The 21,016-nt window shown below is 42.3% G+C and overlaps 1 protein-coding gene across 2 annotated transcripts; it reads left to right on the top strand.

Annotated features, from left to right (window-relative positions):
• The first annotated feature begins 636 nt into the window (after positions 1-636).
• LOC309538003 (uncharacterized protein C1orf94) lies at positions 637-20,594 on the top strand. Of its 2 annotated transcripts, none has more exons than XM_082233215.1 (6): positions 637-1,027; positions 9,066-9,739; positions 11,066-11,235; positions 17,474-17,548; positions 19,160-19,307; positions 20,159-20,594. In XM_082233215.1, exons 1-6 carry the CDS (start codon positions 750-752, stop codon positions 20,185-20,187), a joined length of 1,374 nt encoding a protein of 457 aa, XP_082089341.1. In that variant the 5' UTR covers positions 637-749; the 3' UTR covers positions 20,188-20,594. The 2 variants fall into 2 exon arrangements, with proteins under 2 accessions (XP_082089341.1, XP_082089340.1); XM_082233214.1 differs by having other exon boundaries at positions 639-1,027; positions 19,160-19,344.
• The last annotated feature ends 422 nt before the right edge of the window (positions 20,595-21,016 follow it).

The raw sequence follows: 21,016 nt of genomic DNA, 5'->3' as shown, positions 1-21,016 counted from the left end.
CTGCAAGCTTCCACCCTTCAAATTGCTTATCAGGATCTCTTCTGTGGAAACTTTGGTTTAACACAGGTATTTATCTTTGTTGATATATATTGATAGGATTAGTAGGGCAGCATCCAATGAGACAAACGTTCCATCTATTGTTGTTTACTACAATAAATATTGTACCACCTTTGCACACTGCACTCAACAGAGTAACATACCTCTTTTTAGCAAGAAGAGGCAAAAGCTTACAACTTAATTTTGACGGAAGAAACCAACTGTAGAATGCAGGGAGGAGAAAAGAGAGCATCAAGGGATGGATTTGCTTGCACAAATGTGCTTCTATGTGTTTGGGCTTAGAACCCTGTTTCCCAATGTGGTGCGCTCCATATATTGTTGGACTACAAGTGGAGCTGATTGTATCAGCCCCAGCCAGCAAGACTGACAGCAGCATCCCAGATTATATGTTCCAGACATACCACTTTGAGACACTGAGCTCCTTTGAATTCATTTATGTGCCATCTTCCTTCAGCTGCTGCTGGGTCTTTGGGACTCAGTATAACTCCATCCAGTTGTTTTCCTTCATAACAGTTGCTATGCCACAAGGGTTCTACGGTTACTTGGCTACCACAGTTTGTTGCCATCTAGTTCATTCTATGCCACCTTTTTTAAAAAATAAAATAAAAAATAAAACACACAACACAAAGGTGTGTAGGCAGCTCTCCTGTTTTTAATTTTCAATTTCCCTGTTCCTTACTGTACAAGGCAGGATGCTGACTGGTAGGAGCAGCCTTCAGTGTTCAACAGTCAACCCTAAAGGTCCTTTCCCCCTAGGCCCTTTTCCAAGACACATCTGGATCCATCACAACACTCCCCAGGACAGCTTGGACAAAGCCTGCCATGAGATCTGGAAAAGGGTCCAAGGCCTCCCTGAGGAACTCCAACCAAGATCCTCATCACCGCTTCTCCAACTTAGCTGTCATCCTGTCACATCTTCAGAGGCTCTCAGAGAAGATAGCAGTAATAACACCAGCAGCTCCCAAAAAGAGTGAGTGTTTTAAAAAACAAAACACCTCAACACAAAAAAAGGAGAGGAGGAATCTTTCCTAACTCACAAATCGATAGAAGCTCTACCTAGCTAGCTGAAACTGGAGTCTTGGAGAATATATTTCATAGCGGTTAATCTGAAATAATGGGAAAGTGTTTATGTAATTCATTTATTTAATTGTATAATGCCCTAATCAGTCCCTATGGGCTTCACATGCCCCAAGGACAATCTCCTTCCACGCACCCAACTGCAATTTTTGTGGTCAAATACTCTTCAAATTGTTCTCAGTCTAACTTTGAGCCTGGACCTGTGAGCATTCAGTCCAAGGACCTCTTTGAATGCCAGAGAACCATGAATTAATAACAGAGTGGAAAGTAAATATTGAGCATCTGTTGAGTGCCTTGTCATAACCACAGGCACCCTGGACCAGTAACACTTCTTGGCCCAAAATTATGGCTGTAGGAAGGATACCACACATTCTCAGATTTTTGGACATCTGCCAAGACCATACAACAGGGGTGGTTAACGTTGGGTCTCCAGAAGTTGTTGGAATACAACTGCCATCTTCCTTGGAGGTCATGTTAGCTGGGGCTGCTGAGATTTCACAGTTGGTCACCACTGCCATGTGGCAAAGGCATGTAAGAAGGGCCATAGATCTGTGGTAGAGCATCTGCCTTGAATGCAGAGCATCCCAGATTCAATCCCTGGCATCTCCAGGTCGTTCTGGGAGAGACTCCCTGGCTGGGAAACCCTGGAGAGCCACTGCAAGTCAGCATAGACAACAGTGAGCTAGAAGGACCAGTGGTCCTACTCAGCATAAAACTACTTCCTATGTTCCTATGCATATCGAAAGGTATTCTTAGCTGCTAATCCTCAACTTTAGAACTCTCCTCCAGAGATTTAAAACAGTCAAACCCCAAGAGGATTTCAAAAGTAGGGGCATGGAATTCAGATTGGCTGCACATTTAGACTCAAATATTTTTTAGGGTGAAATCTGACCACACTATGAGAGGGCTTCAATCCCATATTAAAAGAGAAGGTGCAGAATAAATAGAACGTCTTTTTCCCCACTGTAAAAATTGTCTCCTTGTGATATATGCCTACATCTGTGATACTGGAAACAACCAGAAGTCCATAGTGCCCATAATTGCTTGTACATTTATATTTTTTAAATTGAAATATTTCTATGGGAAAGATGAAAGGAAGCATTCAGAAGTTAAAAACGAAAATGAGTTTCAAAGGTGGTGGCTAAAAAGATCTACTTTTCTGAAATGCCAGATTTGGCAAGGGGGTGTTTTACGAAAACCTCCATTGGTGAGGAGATGTCAAGGGGGAAGGTAGAAAAGAGAAAGGGAGAAGGAGGAATTTATATTTATATTTTCATTCTCTAGGATGCTGCCAAAGTAGGAAGATTACAGTGGTACCTCGGGTTACATACACTTCAGGTTATATTTGCTTCAGGTTACAGACTCCACTAACCCAGAAATAGTACCTCGGTTTAAGAACTTTGCTTCAGGATGAGAACAGAAATAGTGCGGCGGTGCAGCAGCAGGAGGAGCCCCCATTAGCTAAAGTGGTGCTTCAGGTTAAGAACAGTTTCAGGTTAAGTACGGCCCTCCAGAACGAATTAAGTACTTAACCCGAGGTACCACTGTATAGCAAATTTTGTAAGCATGTGAATTGATTAGTAGCAACTAGCAACTGTCCTGGTTTGAAAATACACCAGACAAATCAGGGAGCAGGTCTTGCAGGATGGTCAGTGCCATGGGGCCCACCAGCTTGGACGCTAGCCCTGCTAGGAGCATCACTGCCCAGAAAGTATTGTCCACCACTGAACTCTCACTGACTAAACAAAGTGTGGGGCAAAATTAACTAGGCTGCCATTCAGTTACAAGGAAGATGAGTGCAGAGGTACATACATCTTTTTTTGAGTGTGTGCCTCTAGTTTTAAACTGTGTCCTCAATATCAAAAGTTTGGGAAAAGGTTGTACTTCAGTCTCAGTGAGGAAGGGATAACAAGTTGGGGCCAGAAGGGATTCATGATGTTAAATTATGGCATCTCTCAGCCTTAATGTAATGAAAAATAATGTTGACACTGTGATAGAATTCTCCTAATTCTCATCCCTTTGTGGTTACAAAATAACACTAAGCAAAAGAAAATACCCCAGACCAGGAAGGCAAATCTTTGTTGTTTGTTCAAAAGATTCCAGAGCCCTTTCAAATTGGACTTGGAGCATCCTATTTGCATAAGTCAATATGTTAAAATAATTAAAGGCCGTGGATCAAGCAAAAGGGCAGAAGGTATAATCTTGGCCCAAAATGTTGCAGCAGATGACAAATTGAACAGACACCTTCCATCCTTGGCAGGCAAGTGTAGGCAGAGATCTAAACAGGGCAGCGGCAGGATGCAAAGAACAACAACAAAACTGTGCCCTTTAGGAAGACTCTAATGAATCAAAGGTGTTTGTCATGGAGGCTTCTGCTTCCATGGTCAAGAGAATTTAAAATGACAAGATCAAAATTCTCTTCACTTTATTCAGTGAGATTTAATCACATGCCTCAGTAGAAGCTGACCAGAATTCACACACACCACACACACAGTTTGGCTTGTGTCATGCCTAATTTTTTCTCCCTCATCAGAAACAGTCCCCGAAAGGTGATATGAAATTTCTCAAGTTTCTGCAGTTTCAAGACAAGCCCCACTGCCTTGCAGAAGTCACATGAGGAGGGAGAACCAGGCTAGTCTTCTGGGTTGTGTCTCCTTCTGGAGGTTTTCAGGACAAAATGAGGCATTGAGAGATATAGGTGCTAGTAGCAGAGAACGGCAGTCCCAAATTGAGTTGATTTATCTAGGCTACTTGGAGCTCACTTTTCAATTTCAAATAAAAATAATAATATCCAGAGTGATAGTGTTAATATCAAATAATTTTAAACAAAAAATATTTTGAAACTTCAAATAATGAAAGCTGCATATACAGTGGTACCTCGTGTTAAGAACTTAATTCATTCTGGAGGTCCGTTCTTAACCTGAAACTGTTCTTAACCTGAGGTACCACTTTAGCTAATGGGGCCTCCCACTGCTGCTGCCCTGCTACCACCACACAATTTCTGTTCTCATCCTGAAGCAAAGTTCTTTTTATATATATATAATCATATTTATTAAAATTTTCAATAATAACAGAATAGAAAAAATAGAAAAGATAGAAAAAAGAAAAAAAAAAGAAAAAAAACCAAGTTTAAACCCTTATTTTCATAACCTTCTTTCTGGGACTCCCTCCTTCCCCTCCCGACTGTATTCCCCTTTCCCTACGTTGGTTCCACAAGTTCTCATTCCCAATTTAAACCTAATATGTTATACCTATTAGCCAATTTAAATTACAATCTTAACATCACTCCTCGTCTTTAACAAAATAGAACAAAGATTTCCCCCCCAAGATCTACCTCGTTTCCTTCCACGAATTCCCCCTTTTTTTCCAAAACATGTCAAATCAAAATACCAAAGTTATATAGAAAGATAAAAGATAGAAGATAGAAGAAGATTCCAAAAGTTGGTTACATAGCCTTTGGATTCTAGAATTCCCCCTCCCTTCCCCGGTTTTGATTCCCCATATCCATCAGTCTGTATGTTGTTGGCCTGGAGGTCTCAAGTCCACAGCCAAATTTTTCTCAATCCATCTTGCCGGTTTTCTTTAAATTTGATTGTTTTGATAATGTTTAATTTCAAAAATCCAATCTAATAGAGGCCTTTAATTTCCCTTGGTCATTTTTGCTCCTCCCATTGTTCTTTCCGTGGTGTAGTTGGTCCTTTGTTCTTTTGTTTCTCACTTCCTCAGGTTTCTATCTTGTTCAGCTGCAAAACCATTCTTATTCTGAAATCTGGTATCTCTACAGAGGTTTGTTATTCAGGAACAAAAACTTACGTCCAGTTCCTACCTTGCTTCAGTAGAAAGATTCTATTGTGTTGTCACCTCTGTAGACAAAACAATATTTCAGTTTTGCTACTTTCCCAGGAGCTAAGACCAGTACACTTCCCAGAGTAGTTTTCCACATACGCCGCTTGTAATGTCCCAAAGCCCCTCTAGGGGGGTTGCAATAACTTTGTGTCCTCTAATCCAAAAGTCAAGTTGTTGTTTCTTTTTCCCCCCGACATTTTGTATCCATATTTATGTCCAATTGTATCAAAATTAACCAGCAAAATACTTGTAACAAAGTCCTCTTTGTATTCTCAAGATTTGACAGCTACTTTGACAGCTGTCAAACTCTCCCTCTCTCTCCGCCAGGTTCTCCGAATCGCCCCGGTTCCCAGGGGGGGGGTTGCCTTTTCCCTCTCACCCTCGACTTTTCTCCTCCAGCACAATTCTTGTAGTATCCCATCGTGGAGTTGATATTTTTGTCAGCAATAAACTTCTGAATCAATCTTGGTTTCTCAGTCCTTGTTTTAGCATGTCTACAATCAGGGAGGGGACTGACTTCCTTTTTAGATCCCCCCCGCTCGTGCCGAATCCGAAAAAAATTTCCTTTTTTTTCTCCTTTTATACCCGGTTACCCAATTACTCACGGGTTGTTGTTAAATGTCCGAATTTCAAATAGAAGAAGCCAGCGCTCTCCGACGAATGGCATGCGGCTGCGCTCGGCAGGGGAAGCGATAGACTCACAGTACCACGCCGCTCCCGGCACCCGATCCGTAGCCTTTAAAAAGGCTCCTTCACGAGTCGGGAGGGCGCTGATGGTACCAGCCGAGTCCCCATGTCCACGGGCTCCGTGCCCGTGGTTTTTAAGGGTCCCCGCGTCGCCGGCACGGTAGGACCCAGCCCCTGCCGAGCAGACTCCCTCCAGAGCTCGGAGGGAGTCCGCCATTCGGCGATGGCGCCAACCCGGAAGTCCCTGAAGCAAAGTTCTTAACCCGAGATATATATATATATATTTGTTGTTGTTTATTGGATTTTGATCAGACTTTGATGTTACTAGAGAAGTGAAATTGATATACTATTTTTTTGCAATTTTATCCCTTTTGAGTACTGGCTTTCATCAATTTTGTTACTATCTATTAGCTGTATAAGGATTTTAGTCAGGTGTTGACTTGAATAGACAAGTCAGGCAGATGTTGTCCCCATTTTCCAAAAGGGGAGGCAGAAGACCGAAGCAACCACCAACTGGTCAGCTTAATGTCAATACCAGGAAAAGTCTGAGAACAGATAATTAAGCAGTCAATCTGTGAGCACTTAGAGACAGATGCTAGGATCACTAAGACCCAGCATGGGCTTCTCAAAAACAACCCATGCTAGACAAATCTCATTTATTTATTTGTTTTGATAGAGTTACAAGCTGTTGACATAGTGTATCTGGGTTTAACCACCAACTTGGATGGCCTTAAAAGGGGTTTAGACAAATTCATGGAGGAGAGGGCTATCAATGGCTACTACCAGCAATGGAAGCAACAATGCTTCCAAGTGTCAGCTGCTGGAAACTGTGAGGGGGCAAATGCTCTTGTGCTCATGTTTTGCTTGCTGTTTTCCCACAGGCATTTGGTTGGCCATTGCAAGAACAGGAAGCTGGACTAGATAAGCCATTGGCCTGATCCAGCAGGCTCTTCCTATGTTCTTACAAATTGCATTATATGTCTCACTGTCTATTATTATGGCAAAATTATGTAACTTGAGTAATTAACTACATAAAATACATTGTCGTTATGTTATACCACCCCATTCATTTCAATACCAAGGAAACCATGTGAATGGGGAAGGAGGAACACGATCAATTGTTTGTTGTTTGCAGACTGAAAGTAACAAGTACACCAAATATCGCTCATATTGACTGGATTGATTCCCGTTCCAGACATGGAACAAATGAACAAACACCAGCAATTTCCACCTTTGTTTCCATTTTCCCTGGTGTTCTCAGACATCCTCACCATGCCCCTGCAATTTGAGCAGCGATTCAACAATTGCTGTCCCTTGGCCAATTCCAGTTTCCTATGTACTGACATTTACCCCACTATCATCACAACCCAAGAGGCAAAGGAGGAATGGAGACAACTAGTCATTTTGACAGTCACATCAGACCACCCAGGAGTCTGGTGGGTTAATTTCTCTGGCTAATGATCAGGGGTGTATTTCAGTCTTTTGCATCAATTGCAGGAGATATATACTGAGAAAAGATTACTGAATTAAAAAACAACAACCCAGCAACATTTCAGAGATGCTCTAAAGGAAAGGGAATGGAAGATTGGTTCAATTTATAAAATAATAAAGGCTGCTCTAATTACACAGTGATGCCATAATTAGAGGATAATTAAGTAATATGCAGTTTACAAAGAAATTTGACACAATATTTATATGTATAGATAAGTACATACATAGTGCATGTTTATAACACCAGCTGTTCCATCCTCAGAGCCTGTAACAAAGTAAGTAAAAAACAAACAAACTACATTTATGCTGTTAATGGCAATCGGTAATGAGTGATCAAGCTGGATTGGCAATCCAAACAAAGTTCTTGTTTGTGTTGCCAGATGGTGCAGTTGTACAAACTCTTACTGTGGCTTCTTCCTCGGTTTCTAAGACAGCATAAAAGCAAAGGCTTAATCTTTGTGGCCCTCTTTTGTAGCATGGAAATGGACTCCCTTGCTTTAGTTATTCTTTTGTCTCTTTTCCACAGTGCACCTTCACTTCACATGCCACATCATTCTTTTCACCCCTGTTTGTTATATTTCCAAATAATATCAGAGCTCTGGAGTAACTAGGGATGTCAGAGAATTCTGACAAAAGCAGCAACGAGAGAAGAAATTGTCAATGTTTGCTTATTCATCCCTTGTCTGGAATGGGAATCAGTCCAGCATATATGATTGGTATTCACTGTTGTTGCTTTCAGTTTGCAAAGGATATGTAATTGATTACATCCTCCCACACTTTGCCTTGTGTTTCCTTTGCATTGAAATGAATGCAATGGAACAACTTAATGAAATGAGACTTATGGTATTTGTGTATTTAATTATGTGATTTTTGTAATTTCACCACAGCAGAAAGTAAGATGATGGATGTAATTTTGGGCAGAAGGCAAACTGCAGCAGCATGGAGACAGAGCTGCATGCAACAAATACAGGACAGAATGGGAAACAATGTCTTCTTTAATCCCTAATAGTAGTGTGAGTTGAGGGGGTAGCAATATTTCCTACAAATCCGCTGATCCCAACAGAAAATGATGCTTCAACTTTTAGATCCATTGGGCAGCCAGGGTAACAGGCCTGTCTGGATCATAGTCAAAGGCTTTCTCCTACCAACAGTGACTTTGCGTCCTTTTACAAAGGTTAGTTGCAAAGGGGTGGAATGATGAGCAGGAGAGGAGGTCTGCCATCTGGGTTTGGTAAACATTCATTGCAAGTAGTCATAAAGCCCATGGAGGCTTTTCAAGTATTATCAAGGAATGATTGCAGGACCCAAACAGTTCTTCAGGAAAAATGCAGGTGGGAATAGGTGACCAACAAATCAGCCTATTTCCATTGAGTATAAGTTTTTCACACACACACTCCCCCCCCCTTTTGCAAATAACTGTCTCAATACCACAATAAGCAGAAATTATCGTGAATGCTCAGTAAAAGGGTGTCTGAAGGGGCCCTTACTTTGATGTAATTGTGAATAGTCTTGCATTTCTGGACAAGCCTCTTTAGGATCCTATATGGCTGAATGGTGATGTATATATAGAATATGTAGAATATTTTCGTTTGTTTTATTTTAACATTTTTATACTACCCCCAATCAAACTTGGTTGAAGAAAGGATTTGTTTTCTATTTAACTACACTGGTAGTTGCCTTTTCTATGATCAAAGGGAGCTGGTCTACCTAGCTCAGTATTGTCCATGCTGACAAAAGCTGACAAAAGCCCATAGCTTTCAAGGTTTCAGAGAGGGGTCTTTCCTAAACCCACATACTGATGTCAAGGATTTTCATGAAATGCATGTGCTCTATCACTAGGCAACAGCCCTTCCTCTTATCCAATTTGTGCAATCCTACATAAATGGTTCTTTCTCTGTTTCACATAGATCTTTGGAAAACAGCATTTGTAAAGATGAAATATCCATGCTGGTTGAGCAAGAGTATTTGAGCCTTACACAAGAGAATGCAACTGAACTAGAGATGCAAAGATCTGAAGAGGAGAAGGCCACCCCAGCTGCTTCGTGTCAAGCCCCAGCAAACAACCACCTCACAATGCCCTCTGATGGAGACCAGATGTTAGATGAGAGGGATGCAATGGAAAATGTCTACAGAGCACTCACTGGAAACAAAAGGGAAGTGAAACTGAGGTCCATATGTGATGTCCAGCTGTCCACTAAGTCCACTGTCACAGGGATCTTGCTCCCTGCAAAATTAATCTACAAGAATGCCAAAAGTACAGAAAGTGGAAACAGTAATGTGATGGGTTCCAACACTCAGATTGCCAAGCTTTTGGCACAGTTCCCACTCAAACGTGTTGAGGCCACCAAGACTCTGGACACCAAAACGGTGACAGAAGAAACCAAGTTTATCAAGGACCTACTACTGCAGAACAATGCCTTTGGATCTGCAGCCCACAAAGACAATGTAACAAGGCCATCCCCAATAATGGCAGTCATGGAAAGTCAAGGATCTGTGCAAAAGAAACAGCTCCCAGTATTTGCCAAGATCTGCTCAAAAACTGACCCTGAACTAGTTGCTGATGGGCTCTGTCAAAATAATGGTAAGGGTTGTGGGCTAACTAGTGATGATTATTCGAGAATGATGAAGGGAAAGGAACCCAAGGTGTGTTGTGAACATGTGCAGAGAAAAATGCTTTCCCTATCATCATTGTTTTATGAAACTGATTGATAGGAGATTCAGGAAAGACAAGCTCACATATATTCATCTATGGAATTCTCTGCCAAAAGATGTAGTGATGGTTTTAAAAGGGCATTAGACAAGTGTATGGAGAAAGATCAGTCTATAAATGGTTACAGCTCATGCTGGCTATATAGAGCCTGCATGTTCCAAGGCAGAATGCTACTGAATATTAGTTGTCCTGCCAGTGGGCTTCCAAAAGCATCTGATTGGTCACTGTAGGAAACAAGATGCTAGACTAGATGAGCCATAGTTCTGATTCAGTGGGGCCCTTCTTATGTTATTATGTAGCATTCTGGTTAAAACAGAGGAGTCAGTTGAAAGAACTCCTGTTACCTGCTCCTCCTGTTATCCTTTTTCCTTTGGCATCCCAGGAGTTCCCGTTTATTTTGCAGTCAAAGTCTATATGAAATAGGTGCCCATCCTTGCTCACTCATCAGTTTTACAGGTGGGTCACTTCTAGTGGGGGGGGTGTCAGGCTTGGCTTGTATAACACCTTGGGGTCAGGGATTAGGGTTGATAGAGGATCCTCATCAATTACCTTCTTTTATTGTCCCTTTTATTGTTCCTTTGGTTCAGAGCAACTGCATTAACTCATTGGCAAAGCACAAGTTTTGTATGCAAAAGGTCCTGAGTTCAATCTCTGGCATCTCCAAGGATGGCTGAGAAAGACCCCCTGGAGAACCACTAGCAGTCAGAGAACACAGTAGTGAACTTGGTAGAGCAGTGTTCTGACTTCTACTACTACTGTTATTGCTGTTGTTGTTCTTCTTATTTATTACAACAACAGTGGCCCTCTCTTTCAGCTGCAAAAATGCTCTGTTTCATAGAGGTCTACTATCTATTTTAGAAAGTTGTTAGCTCACTATACATTTGGACACCTCTTAAGCTACCATAATCAAATTTTGCATTGATGGCTCCTGAGATCAAAGAACAGGTTTTTGTTCACGATACAACTGGTTTTGTGCAGGATACAACCTAATGCCATTGGGATCAAGATAGCGGACTCAACCTTTCAACCCTGCACTGATTTGAAGCATTGATTTCACAACTGTGCTAATTGCTTTGGTTTCCTAGAATTCCTGACCAATGCCAGATATGAGGCAAATATACATATAATTAAAATGTTAAGAGTTCTATCAAACAGCCCCCATTGATGGTGCCTAACTCTGTTTTGTATTTTCCACAGCAACCTCTACAGCCATTGATAAGAACAACCTTAAATACAGTGGGAATGTTTTCACCCCACGATTCCCGACGAACTCGACGGCCACCTCATTAAAACAGCCAATGTGGCTTAGCCTTAACTACCCTCCACCTCCTGTTTTCCCAAACCACTCCAGCTTCCCACAGTATCAGGTAATGAATGACACGAACCCTTATGAATGGGGTGTGGAAAGAGCTCCAAAACTGAATGAGGCTGGCAGTGAGGAGGAAAGAAAGAGCTATGAGGTTGCATAACTCAGATTTAGAAACACCGACAGGCAACCAAGCCTGAAGTGTCAAGATTCAGACCAAGACCAAATCTGGAAGGGTGGCAATAAATTGAAATTAAGAGGGTTTCTAGACAGTTTGGAAGCCCAGAAAACCTAACTATGGATTCCTTCAATGAAGAATCCAGACTGAAGGCTTGTGCAACAAACGTTTGAGTTATAAGGCAGGCCATGGCCTGGGATTGGCTCATCCATGCTCATCTGATTTTCATGACCAGTTGAATTCTAGTTTGTGGTATCTCCTTCCCAGATGCTGATGTTGCCATCAGTTGCCTGGTGCAAGAAGATAGGTCCCTCCCTCAAGAAATTTACAGTATAAAATTTGACACACAAGAGACAACAGGGAGGGAAGGGGAGCCAGTGGTTAACAGGGAAATAATATTTGATTTCATCACATATTTAGTTTGGAGCCCAACTCTGTGTTCTTTCTGGAAGCATGAGAAGACCAAGCAGGTATAGGGTGGAGGGCATGCACACCCACCCCGCCTCCAGTGTCCCCATCTGTGCCAGGTGTGCCTGCTCCAACGCGATGCTGAGGGGGAGGGTCTGAAGGAGGGCTCTATGCACGCTCAGTTGGACATGTTTAGAAACCTTCCCACAATCAGGAACTTTATTAAGGTTCCCACCTGGGTGGAGGTTTTATAGTGAATTCAGTGGAAATAATGCAATTCCAAAACCCTTCAGACCAGAGTTTATGTGCCCTCAGCCCCTGCGTACTTTTTGCCATCACAATTTCTAGGGTTTTGGTTATCAGCTTATTTAGATTTAGGCCACATCCACACCATACACCTTAAGCAGCCAAGGCCTTCCCCAAATAACACTGGGAGCTGTAGCTCATTAAGGGTGCAGAAAGTTGTCAGGAGACCCCCTGTCCCTTTTCCCAGAGCTACCATTTCCCAAGTGGCTTAGCAGTTAATCCCTCTTCTCAGGGAACTCTGGGAATTGTAGCTCTGTGAGGGTAATAGGGGACCCTTAACAACTCTTAGCACCCTTAACAAATTACAGCTTCCCGTTTGGGGAAACCCATGACTGTTTAAACTGGTGTCATGGTGCTGTAAATGTATGGTGTGAATTTGGCTTTAGTTGCAGACAAAGTTGCATCAAGGCATGGGAATTTGGGGAGTTGTGCCCAAGACATTGTGGGGAATCGTGGGACATTGTGGGCATTTTTAGAGCAATGTGAAGTACAAGAGGTAGCATCTAGGGGTGGATGGATCTGCCAGTTTCAGTTTCTCTCATTTTCCCAATCTTAAGTTCAGTTCATCATATTTCTACATCAGTTTGCAATGTAAAAAAGAAAAGAAAGAAATCTTAATGGATATTCATTGGCATTTTAGTGCTCATTTCTCATATACATATGCTACTCTGCAATGCAAGCAATTTCCTGTAGTATAATGTATTTTTAATGTAATTTTCACTAATATATGCATATTTATGCATACTCCTCCCTAAAACATGTGTTTTTGTGCCCATTTTTTGGTTGGTGAACTGTATTACAAAATTCAAGAGAAGTTCAAACTGAAGTGAAGGACAGCAGTTTTGCAGGAAGCGCGAACTAGGTAGGTTCGCATTAAAATGCAAACCAAATTTCTCCTCCGTCTTTAGTAGCACCACATAGGCATTCTGGGAGGCTGTGTGAAGCATAAGAGGCAGTAAGTCAGAGAGGGCAGGAGTCTCAGTGGCACAGGGAACACTGAAGCAGTTTGTGATATCCACGTGTTCAAGTTTTCAGGATGCTGGAGAGGACCTGAAAATCATGAAGATGCCCATTCATGGTGTATGTTGATAGGGGAACGGATTCAGAGGAGCCACTAGTAATAACAAAGGACCTTGGAGACATATCTTGTGTGAAAAAGCAGAAATAATTGGGTATGTCTTTTGCTACAATTGGAGGAAGGTGTGGTCTAGACATGGAAGGATTCCTGAATGCTCTCAGAGTTTTTCCAGTGAACACACAATCCTGTTGAGACCCTTGTTTCACTGTAGAATGGGGAGATGCATTGAGCTCTTGACAGGGGGTACCCAAGTGTCTCCTCTAGCACTGCCGAACCGGTTCTGCACCTTCACGTATCAGAGCACTAAGGATGATGAAACAGGCTGGACAACTGAGTGCAAGTAGCAAAAGATGCACTGGGAAGCTGACCCAACATGAGTTAAACAGCACAATCATGTTTATCACATGGTATTGAGGGCAGGGAAGATGGGTCACTTCTCTGCTTTCATCACATCCTCAAGTAGCCATCCCGTGGAGCTTTTCTGTATTGTCCAGGGCCTATAAACATCATCTCCAGTGAATAGAGTTTTAGACCAATTGGAAGCCTATTGTGTGTTATTTGAAAGGCACTTTGAGGGTCCTGTCTCTCATCTCTGTAGCAATCTTGGCCTCACATTTACAACATTGAGATGTCCAGGGCAACACCCGCTGTAACATCATGGTTTCAATACCCTTCAATACCTGTCTCATCAAGGTAGCTCAGGAGGATACCGTGGGCAATGGTATCAAAAGCCATTGAGAGATTAAGTAATAATAACAGCACCACACACACATCCTTTTGATAAAATTCATCCATCAGCATGACCAAGGCTGATTCAGCCACAGAACCAGGCCAGAACCCAGATTGTGTAAAGATTATCTGTTTTATCCAGGTGTGTTTGCAATTGTCCTAACATGGTCCTCCTGATCACCTTCCCCAAATGAGGTATTTGACACTGGGTGGTAGTTTTCAGAAATCAATGGATCCAGTGCATGGCTAGCACACTCTTGCACCATGGAGTAGTTCTGGGCATCTTGAAAGAGGTGGTGATTCAACTTCCAAAAATTCCCATCCTTGTTTGTTGACCATCTCTGGCACCAGAGGCTAATGTGACTTCAGTGGTGAACCATGCCTTTTATCAGCTTTGGTTGGTAAGACAACTACAGCTGTTTCTACATGGGGATAGCCTGCTTGACGACTGTTGATTTGGCACTGTAACCTCCAGGTTACAGTGCAATGGGCTGTATACAAGGCGGCCCCTGCGGTTGGCCCTGTAGCTGCAGCTAGTGCAAAAAGTAGCGGCCCAACTTCTCACTGGGGCAGACTATCACCATCATATCAGGCTGTTGCTAAAAGAATTACGCTAGCTGCAAATTAGCTACCAGGCTAAGTTCAAGGTGTTAGTACTAGTGTACAAAGCCCTATACAACTTGGCACCAGGACACCTAATGATCAAATTACCGCTTATATACCCAATCAACCACTGTGCTCTATGGTAGAAGACCTCCTGCAGATACCATCTCATCAGGAGATCCTTATGTTCAGTGTAGGGGTCAGGGTTTAGCATGGTAGCACCTCTACATCTGTAAATGTTTTTGTGCTTGATGTTTTTAAATTATGGAAAATAAATAGGAAAGAAAGAAAGAAAGAAAGAAAGAAAGAAAGAAAGAAAGAGGAGATGTACAGGTTTGATTCCCGATCCAGTGGGGAATGTATGTGCCCTGGATTGGAGTGTCTATAGAAGGGAAGATAGAATTCCTTATAAATATCATGATACCATGGTGCTGGAGGAGACTCTTGAGAGTCCCATGGACTGCAAGAAGATCAAACCTATCCATTCTGAAGGAAATCAGCCCTGAGTGCTCACTGGAAGGACAGATCCTGAAGCTGAGGCTCCAATACTTTGGCCACCTCATGAGAGGAGAAGACTCCCCAGAAAAGACCCTGATGTTGGGAAAGATAGAGGGCCCAAGGAGAAGGGGACAACAGAGGACGAGATGGTTGGACAGTGTTCTTGAAGCTACTAACATGAGTTTGACCAAACTGCGGGAGGCAGTGGAAGACAGGAGTGCCTGGCATGCTCTGGTCCATGGGGTCATGAAGAGTCGGACACGACTAAATGACTAAACAACAACATCATGACAGTAACTTGTGTGATGGCACAATGCAACATGGACCTTCCCCCGCTATCTTTAAAGCTCCTGTTGTTCCCTGTGGCACTCTAGGCAAGGAGAAAATGGACAGGAGAATGCCATGTCTATTCTCCCTCTCAATTTAGCACTGCAGAAAATACAGGGCAGGGATCCAAGCTGCAGCAACCTGGGGAGCCCCAGCAATTACTGCAATGACAATAATAATGATTCCTATTATCTCATGTCTACATAATGATTTCCCAATGTGTCTACTGATGATCCCTCCCAAATTAAAAGTCAACATGACTTGAGAAATATAAATCACTGCCATGTTTATTTAATTTTCTATACATAGCACAGAAAGACGCAGCAGAGGTTGATCCGTTAAGGCTAATGGGGCACGGCCCAACCCACCTCAGATTGCCCTCTCTCAGCTTCCTCCAACTTAGACCCAGTGTTGCCCTTGGAGAACTCAGCAGGGAAGAGGATGGGGACAAAATTAGAAATAGTAGACTTTGCCTATCATTGGTTCTGACTCCATCTGCTATTGTCCTCTCTGCCTACTGTGCTACCAGTCCCAATGGGCAACAGCCACAGCTGGCGGGGGTAAGGATAGCAGCAGTAGCCATAATAATAGGTAAAATCCTTAATTCCTTCCATTTACGGTATATATTAATTAAAGCTTTGGTTTAATCAGAGGGGAAAATTTATCTTGGATAATTGGAAGTTAAGGGCACATTGCTCACCTTTGGGGGCTATTGTGGTTTTGGTGTGTTACTGTTGTACAGAATGGGGAAGAAATGATGTCCTTTCCATCTAGCAGGTAGTGAAGCTTCTTGAATATGATATCTATGCATTCCATTGTGAACTAACCTGACTCACACCTGCCAGACTCATGTGTGGGTTGGGAACGTACAGATCACTTCTCTGAATTTTGTGATACAGGCTGCAATCCTAACCCAACTAACCTGGGAGTAAGCCCCACTGAATTGTGTAGGCCTTACTTCTGAGTAGACATGGTTAGGATTGCACTGGATATTTTTAGCTCAAAAGAAATACCAAAAATTTCCCCACAATGCATATTTTAGGATAAAATACACTTTAAAATGTCTATGTTAAGATAGAATATGCAGCTAAATAAGTTTGTAATATGACCTATTTAAATTGTCATGTTGATTTGGGGGTGGGGGGTGGAATCACCGATTAATGCAAAAACAGGACAGAATGGATTTATGAATAAATAGGTGCAAAATTGACACAGACTAAAAACAGACTGATCTGCCCATCCTTACTATTAAGGTAGTACCTTCTGCAATCCTATACATGCTTACCTAGAACTGTCAATTTCAGTTTCTCTAGTTTCTTTTCCCAGTCGGAAGCTCAGTTTTCCATATTTCCACATCAGTTTAAGATTTTTTTAAAAATGCATCCTCATGAGAATTTGTCAGCATTTCAGTGTGAATCTCTCCTAATATACACATCTGTATGCATTTTTGCCTGATATACACATTTTTTGCAGCACAATGCCCCCTAATAAAATGAAATTCTGTATGCTATTTTTACTAATTTTACTGGACATTTTACTCCAGTATATGCATTTTGGGGCACATGACTTAACTGGGGAACATGGTAAAATTCGGAAAAGTGGAAATGTCAAACAATGGCTATGTTCAGTTCTTGTGTGGTTTCGAAAAGCTCAAATTAGGTTAGTTTGTTTTTAAATGCAAACATAATTAAATTTCTCCATGATCCCTACTTAGGAGTAAGGACCATTAAACAAAGTGAAGCTTACTTTTGAGTAAATATGTATAGATTTGCACTATGAGGCAGGGATGAGGGAACAAGGATTCCAGTTGACATTGGAATAGACCAACCTTTACCAGTTGTGATTCCTGCGTTGCAGAGGGTTGGACTAGATAACCCAATTCTATAATTCTGCGATTCTGTGATTCTATTATTCCCTCAGTTTCTTAAAAAACGACCTGTCTTAGAGTCTGGCAAGATGCAGATTTATTCAAATTTGTATGAGTAGCAAATTAAAAAGCAAAAAATTGCCCACTCATATAAGATATGACAGTGAGGTCCTCAAATCAGCATGTGATATCGGAACACAGATTACCACTGGAGTGAGATCCAAAATTAATTGGTTAATCATAATCATAAGAATAATAGGTTGAGGCCTACAACGGTCACTTCCTACCTTGTGTATTTTTAACAGAGTTTGTATCAGCAAAGAGCACGGATCCCATACCAGCAGACGCTACATCCTCAGTTGGGATGCTATTCTAGACAGGTATGGCATAAGTACTCTAGCATGAATCAGTATAGAGGCTGTTGATTTGCTGGGCATGGGGAGGAAGAATATGGTTTCAGCTTTCAGTGGCTTTAAGCAAGTCCATCTCTTGCAGCCTTTTGGTGCTTCCAGAATGTCACCATATTGGGGTGGGATTCAATCACATAACAGCAAAATTGGGTTGCGCAGTTATACTTGGTTGGGAGGTCTTGTGCAACAAAACTGCTTCCCCAAATGGTTACACTTTTTGCAATAAGGAAAGTGATGGGGATATGCCGTGGAAAGTGTGGGGTTATTATGCTTTGGCATAATGTCATCTGACCTTGGTTAGTCCAAGTTTCACTGCTACCTTGGAGCTAGATGGCTGTCAAGGGTGGAAAGATTGACCTAAGTCCCATATTTGTTCTCTGGAATTGTCAGATGGAGTTAATGGTTTAATCCCCCTTCCAAACTACTACATTGATATGGGCTTAAGCAGGCCATTTCTCTTCCTCCTCCATTTTCCTCTGCCCACCTCAGTGACATGGCTGGGAATCCAATTCTGGGCTCCTCCTGCTGTGAATTCTCTCTAAAGTAGACCTAGGGTGATGCTGTGGGTTAAACCACATAGCCTAGGACTTGCCGATCAGAAGGTTGGTGGTTCAAATCCCTGCGACAGGGTGAGCTCCCGTTGCTCGGTCCCTGCTCCTGCCAACCTAGCAGTTCGAAAGCACGTCAAAGTGCAAGTAGATAAATAGGTACCGCTCCAGCGGGAAGGTAAATGGTGTTTCTGTGCGCTGCTCTGGTTCGCCAGAAGCGGCTTAGTCATGCTGGCCACATGACCCGGAAGCTGTACGCCGGCTCCCTCAGTCTATAAAGCGACAACCCCAGAGTTGGTCACGACTGGACCTAATGGTCAGGGGTCCCTTTACCTATACCTAGGCAATATTAACAAGGGGAGGAGATCAAGTATGGCCACTTTGGGAAGATGATTTTTTATCAAGAAGAGAGACTGAGTTGTACATAGTTTGCAGAATATTTTGCTGGAGTATGGCAAAAAGCAGGGGCTCAAGATGTTTGGCAAGTTTAGAATCCATATGGATTTTCTAGGTAAGTTGAGAGGGAGAGGATGATGAGGGAGAGAAGGGAGCTTTCTCAAACTCAGCTTTTAAAGTGGGAAGATCAAGGCCAAGTGAGACAATCAAGAGGCTGCATAAATATACCTTGTGCGACAGAAACCCAAGAGGCAGCAGCCCCATGAACACCTGGCCCATCTTGCTGCTTCTGCCACTGTCTGAGAAGTGGCAGTGGCTTCTGGTGAAATCTCTCAGGCGGGGAACCAAGACATGCCACCCCTTTATGTAGTGGCTGTTGCCTCGGACATGCCCCCCTCCATAAATAATGCTGATATCCTGTGATTCCAGCCCCATTTTGAACAGGTATAACAATTTAAGACATTGGGTTGTAGCCAAGTAAATTATACTCAGAGTAGACCCATTGAAATCAATGGCCTAAGTCAGTCATGCCCATTAATGCTGGTGTGTCTACTCAAGCCACTGTGAACTCTAAAAAAATTCTGCTTTCCCCAAAGCACCATCCCTTTCCATTCCTCTTTCCCTCCTGATTCTTTAGGTCACTCCTTACAATCCGCAGCAAATCTTCCGCTCACCTTACACACCTGTGCTCAGCTACATCCCACTGGTTCAGCCAGGTTACTCTTATCAGCAGAGGAACCCGACCAAGCCATCCAGCAGCGTACGTGATCCCCCAGCAATGGCAGGTGATGGTCCACAGTATCCATTTTCTCCTTCCTATGGGTGAGTCTGTGCTTTGTAGTGGCCGTGCATAAGTGCAGAATAGTCAAAGGTGGAAATCAATTTGCATGTTTAGGGATAGTTTCCTTTCTCTCCATTTCAGAATTCACTTTCTTCTTCCTCCTCCTCCTCTTCATCCTCCTCTTCCTCTTCTTCTTTGGGGGTCAGGGGTGCGTTTAGGATGAATTATGAAGATACATGTTGGGAAAACCCTGAAATGGGGAGAAGAGGGTGGCATAAAGTAATTCATGCCAATTTTGGAAGGAGGATTTTGATGACAGACGGGCTTCTTCCTTTCTTAAACACATTTTGGGGAATAGTGATGGGGGCTTAAAATGGACAGAGAGGGTTTTTTTTTTTTTACATTTCCATGCTTTTTGGTAACTTTTAAAACATAATGTGGCACTCTCCAGATATTGTTGGACTACAACTCCCATCATCCATGGACCCTGACTGTTGGCTATGCTGGTGGGAGTTGGGGTGTCAAGCAACATCTGGAGGGCACCGTGTGGCTCCCTGGCTCCATTGCCACCTTTCATTATCGGAGTACTTTGGGAAAGTATGCTGGAGAAGGAAAGGAGGGCAGTGGCCATCACTGCAAGATTGGGTGGGAAAATCTATACCAATGGCATATCTGCATTCCCTAGAATTGCTGAAGAAACAGAACCCTATCTGTATCTTTAGAATCCCCATAGGTGATGATCTCAGGATCCAGACATGTTCATGAATTGGAAGAAGGGGCAGCATACAATAGATAAAATAAAATAGTGGTAGTTATTGAGGGAGGCTGAGCTCAATCTGTTTATTTTACTCTCAGGTTCACATCTACTACTGCTGGACCTGTAAGGACCAATCCTTACTTCTCTTCCAATGGAGGTGGCAACAGTTTTTAGATCTGCCAGCACTGTTTTTAGGGTGAGGGGTTTTTTTGAGATAGGAACATTTTGGGAGCAGTATGAAATCCTTGGGGTTTTTCATTTCTGTTTGAACATTTTGGAACAAAGTTAAAATAATTTGATTCCAAACCACAAACAGTGTAAATTCAGGGCAAATAGGCTTGCAAGTTCATCTGAAAAAAAAACCACAGAATTTTGTTTAGCAGAAATGGATGAAACACTCAGGTACTTTTAAGAAACTTACCGGTATTTTTTATTTTTTGAAATGAAAGAGAGAGGCATAATAATAATAAAAATTTTATTGAAACTGTTTAAAGTTGAATTTTGCTGTAATAAAGATGGCTGATGAAGAAAGGATCCCATTGTGTTTTTGTTTTTGTTTTAAATAGAAGTGCTATCTTTTAGCCAATGTTCAGAGTGAGATTAACTATTTGACTGCTGACCTGAGTTTATGGGTTATCATTTGCAGGAGAGCTAGGGAATTTGCAGGCCCTCTCATATTGGTGGGTTACAAGTCCCATCATCTCTGACCATTGGCCATTCTGACTGGGGCTGATGGGAGTTGGAGTCTAAACAACATCTGGAGGCCTGCAGGGTTCCCCATTCCAGATTTAGGGTAAATCCTGAAATGGAAAGAAAGGGAATTTGTGCCATTTCAGGTCTTTTGATGACATTATCTTAAAACACTTTTAAAGGAAAGATGCAACAATGGAGGTAGGAGGGCTTCTTCCCTTTCTCCCCTTTTTGTAACTTTTAAAAGTTGTGCATAGTGGGCAGAC

The sequence above is a fragment of the Podarcis vaucheri genome, assembly GCF_965113315.1.
Source record: "Podarcis vaucheri genome assembly, chromosome: 7".
Classification (NCBI taxonomy): Eukaryota; Metazoa; Chordata; class Lepidosauria; order Squamata; family Lacertidae; genus Podarcis; species Podarcis vaucheri.
This window is presented reverse-complemented; position numbering and strand designations above follow the sequence as displayed.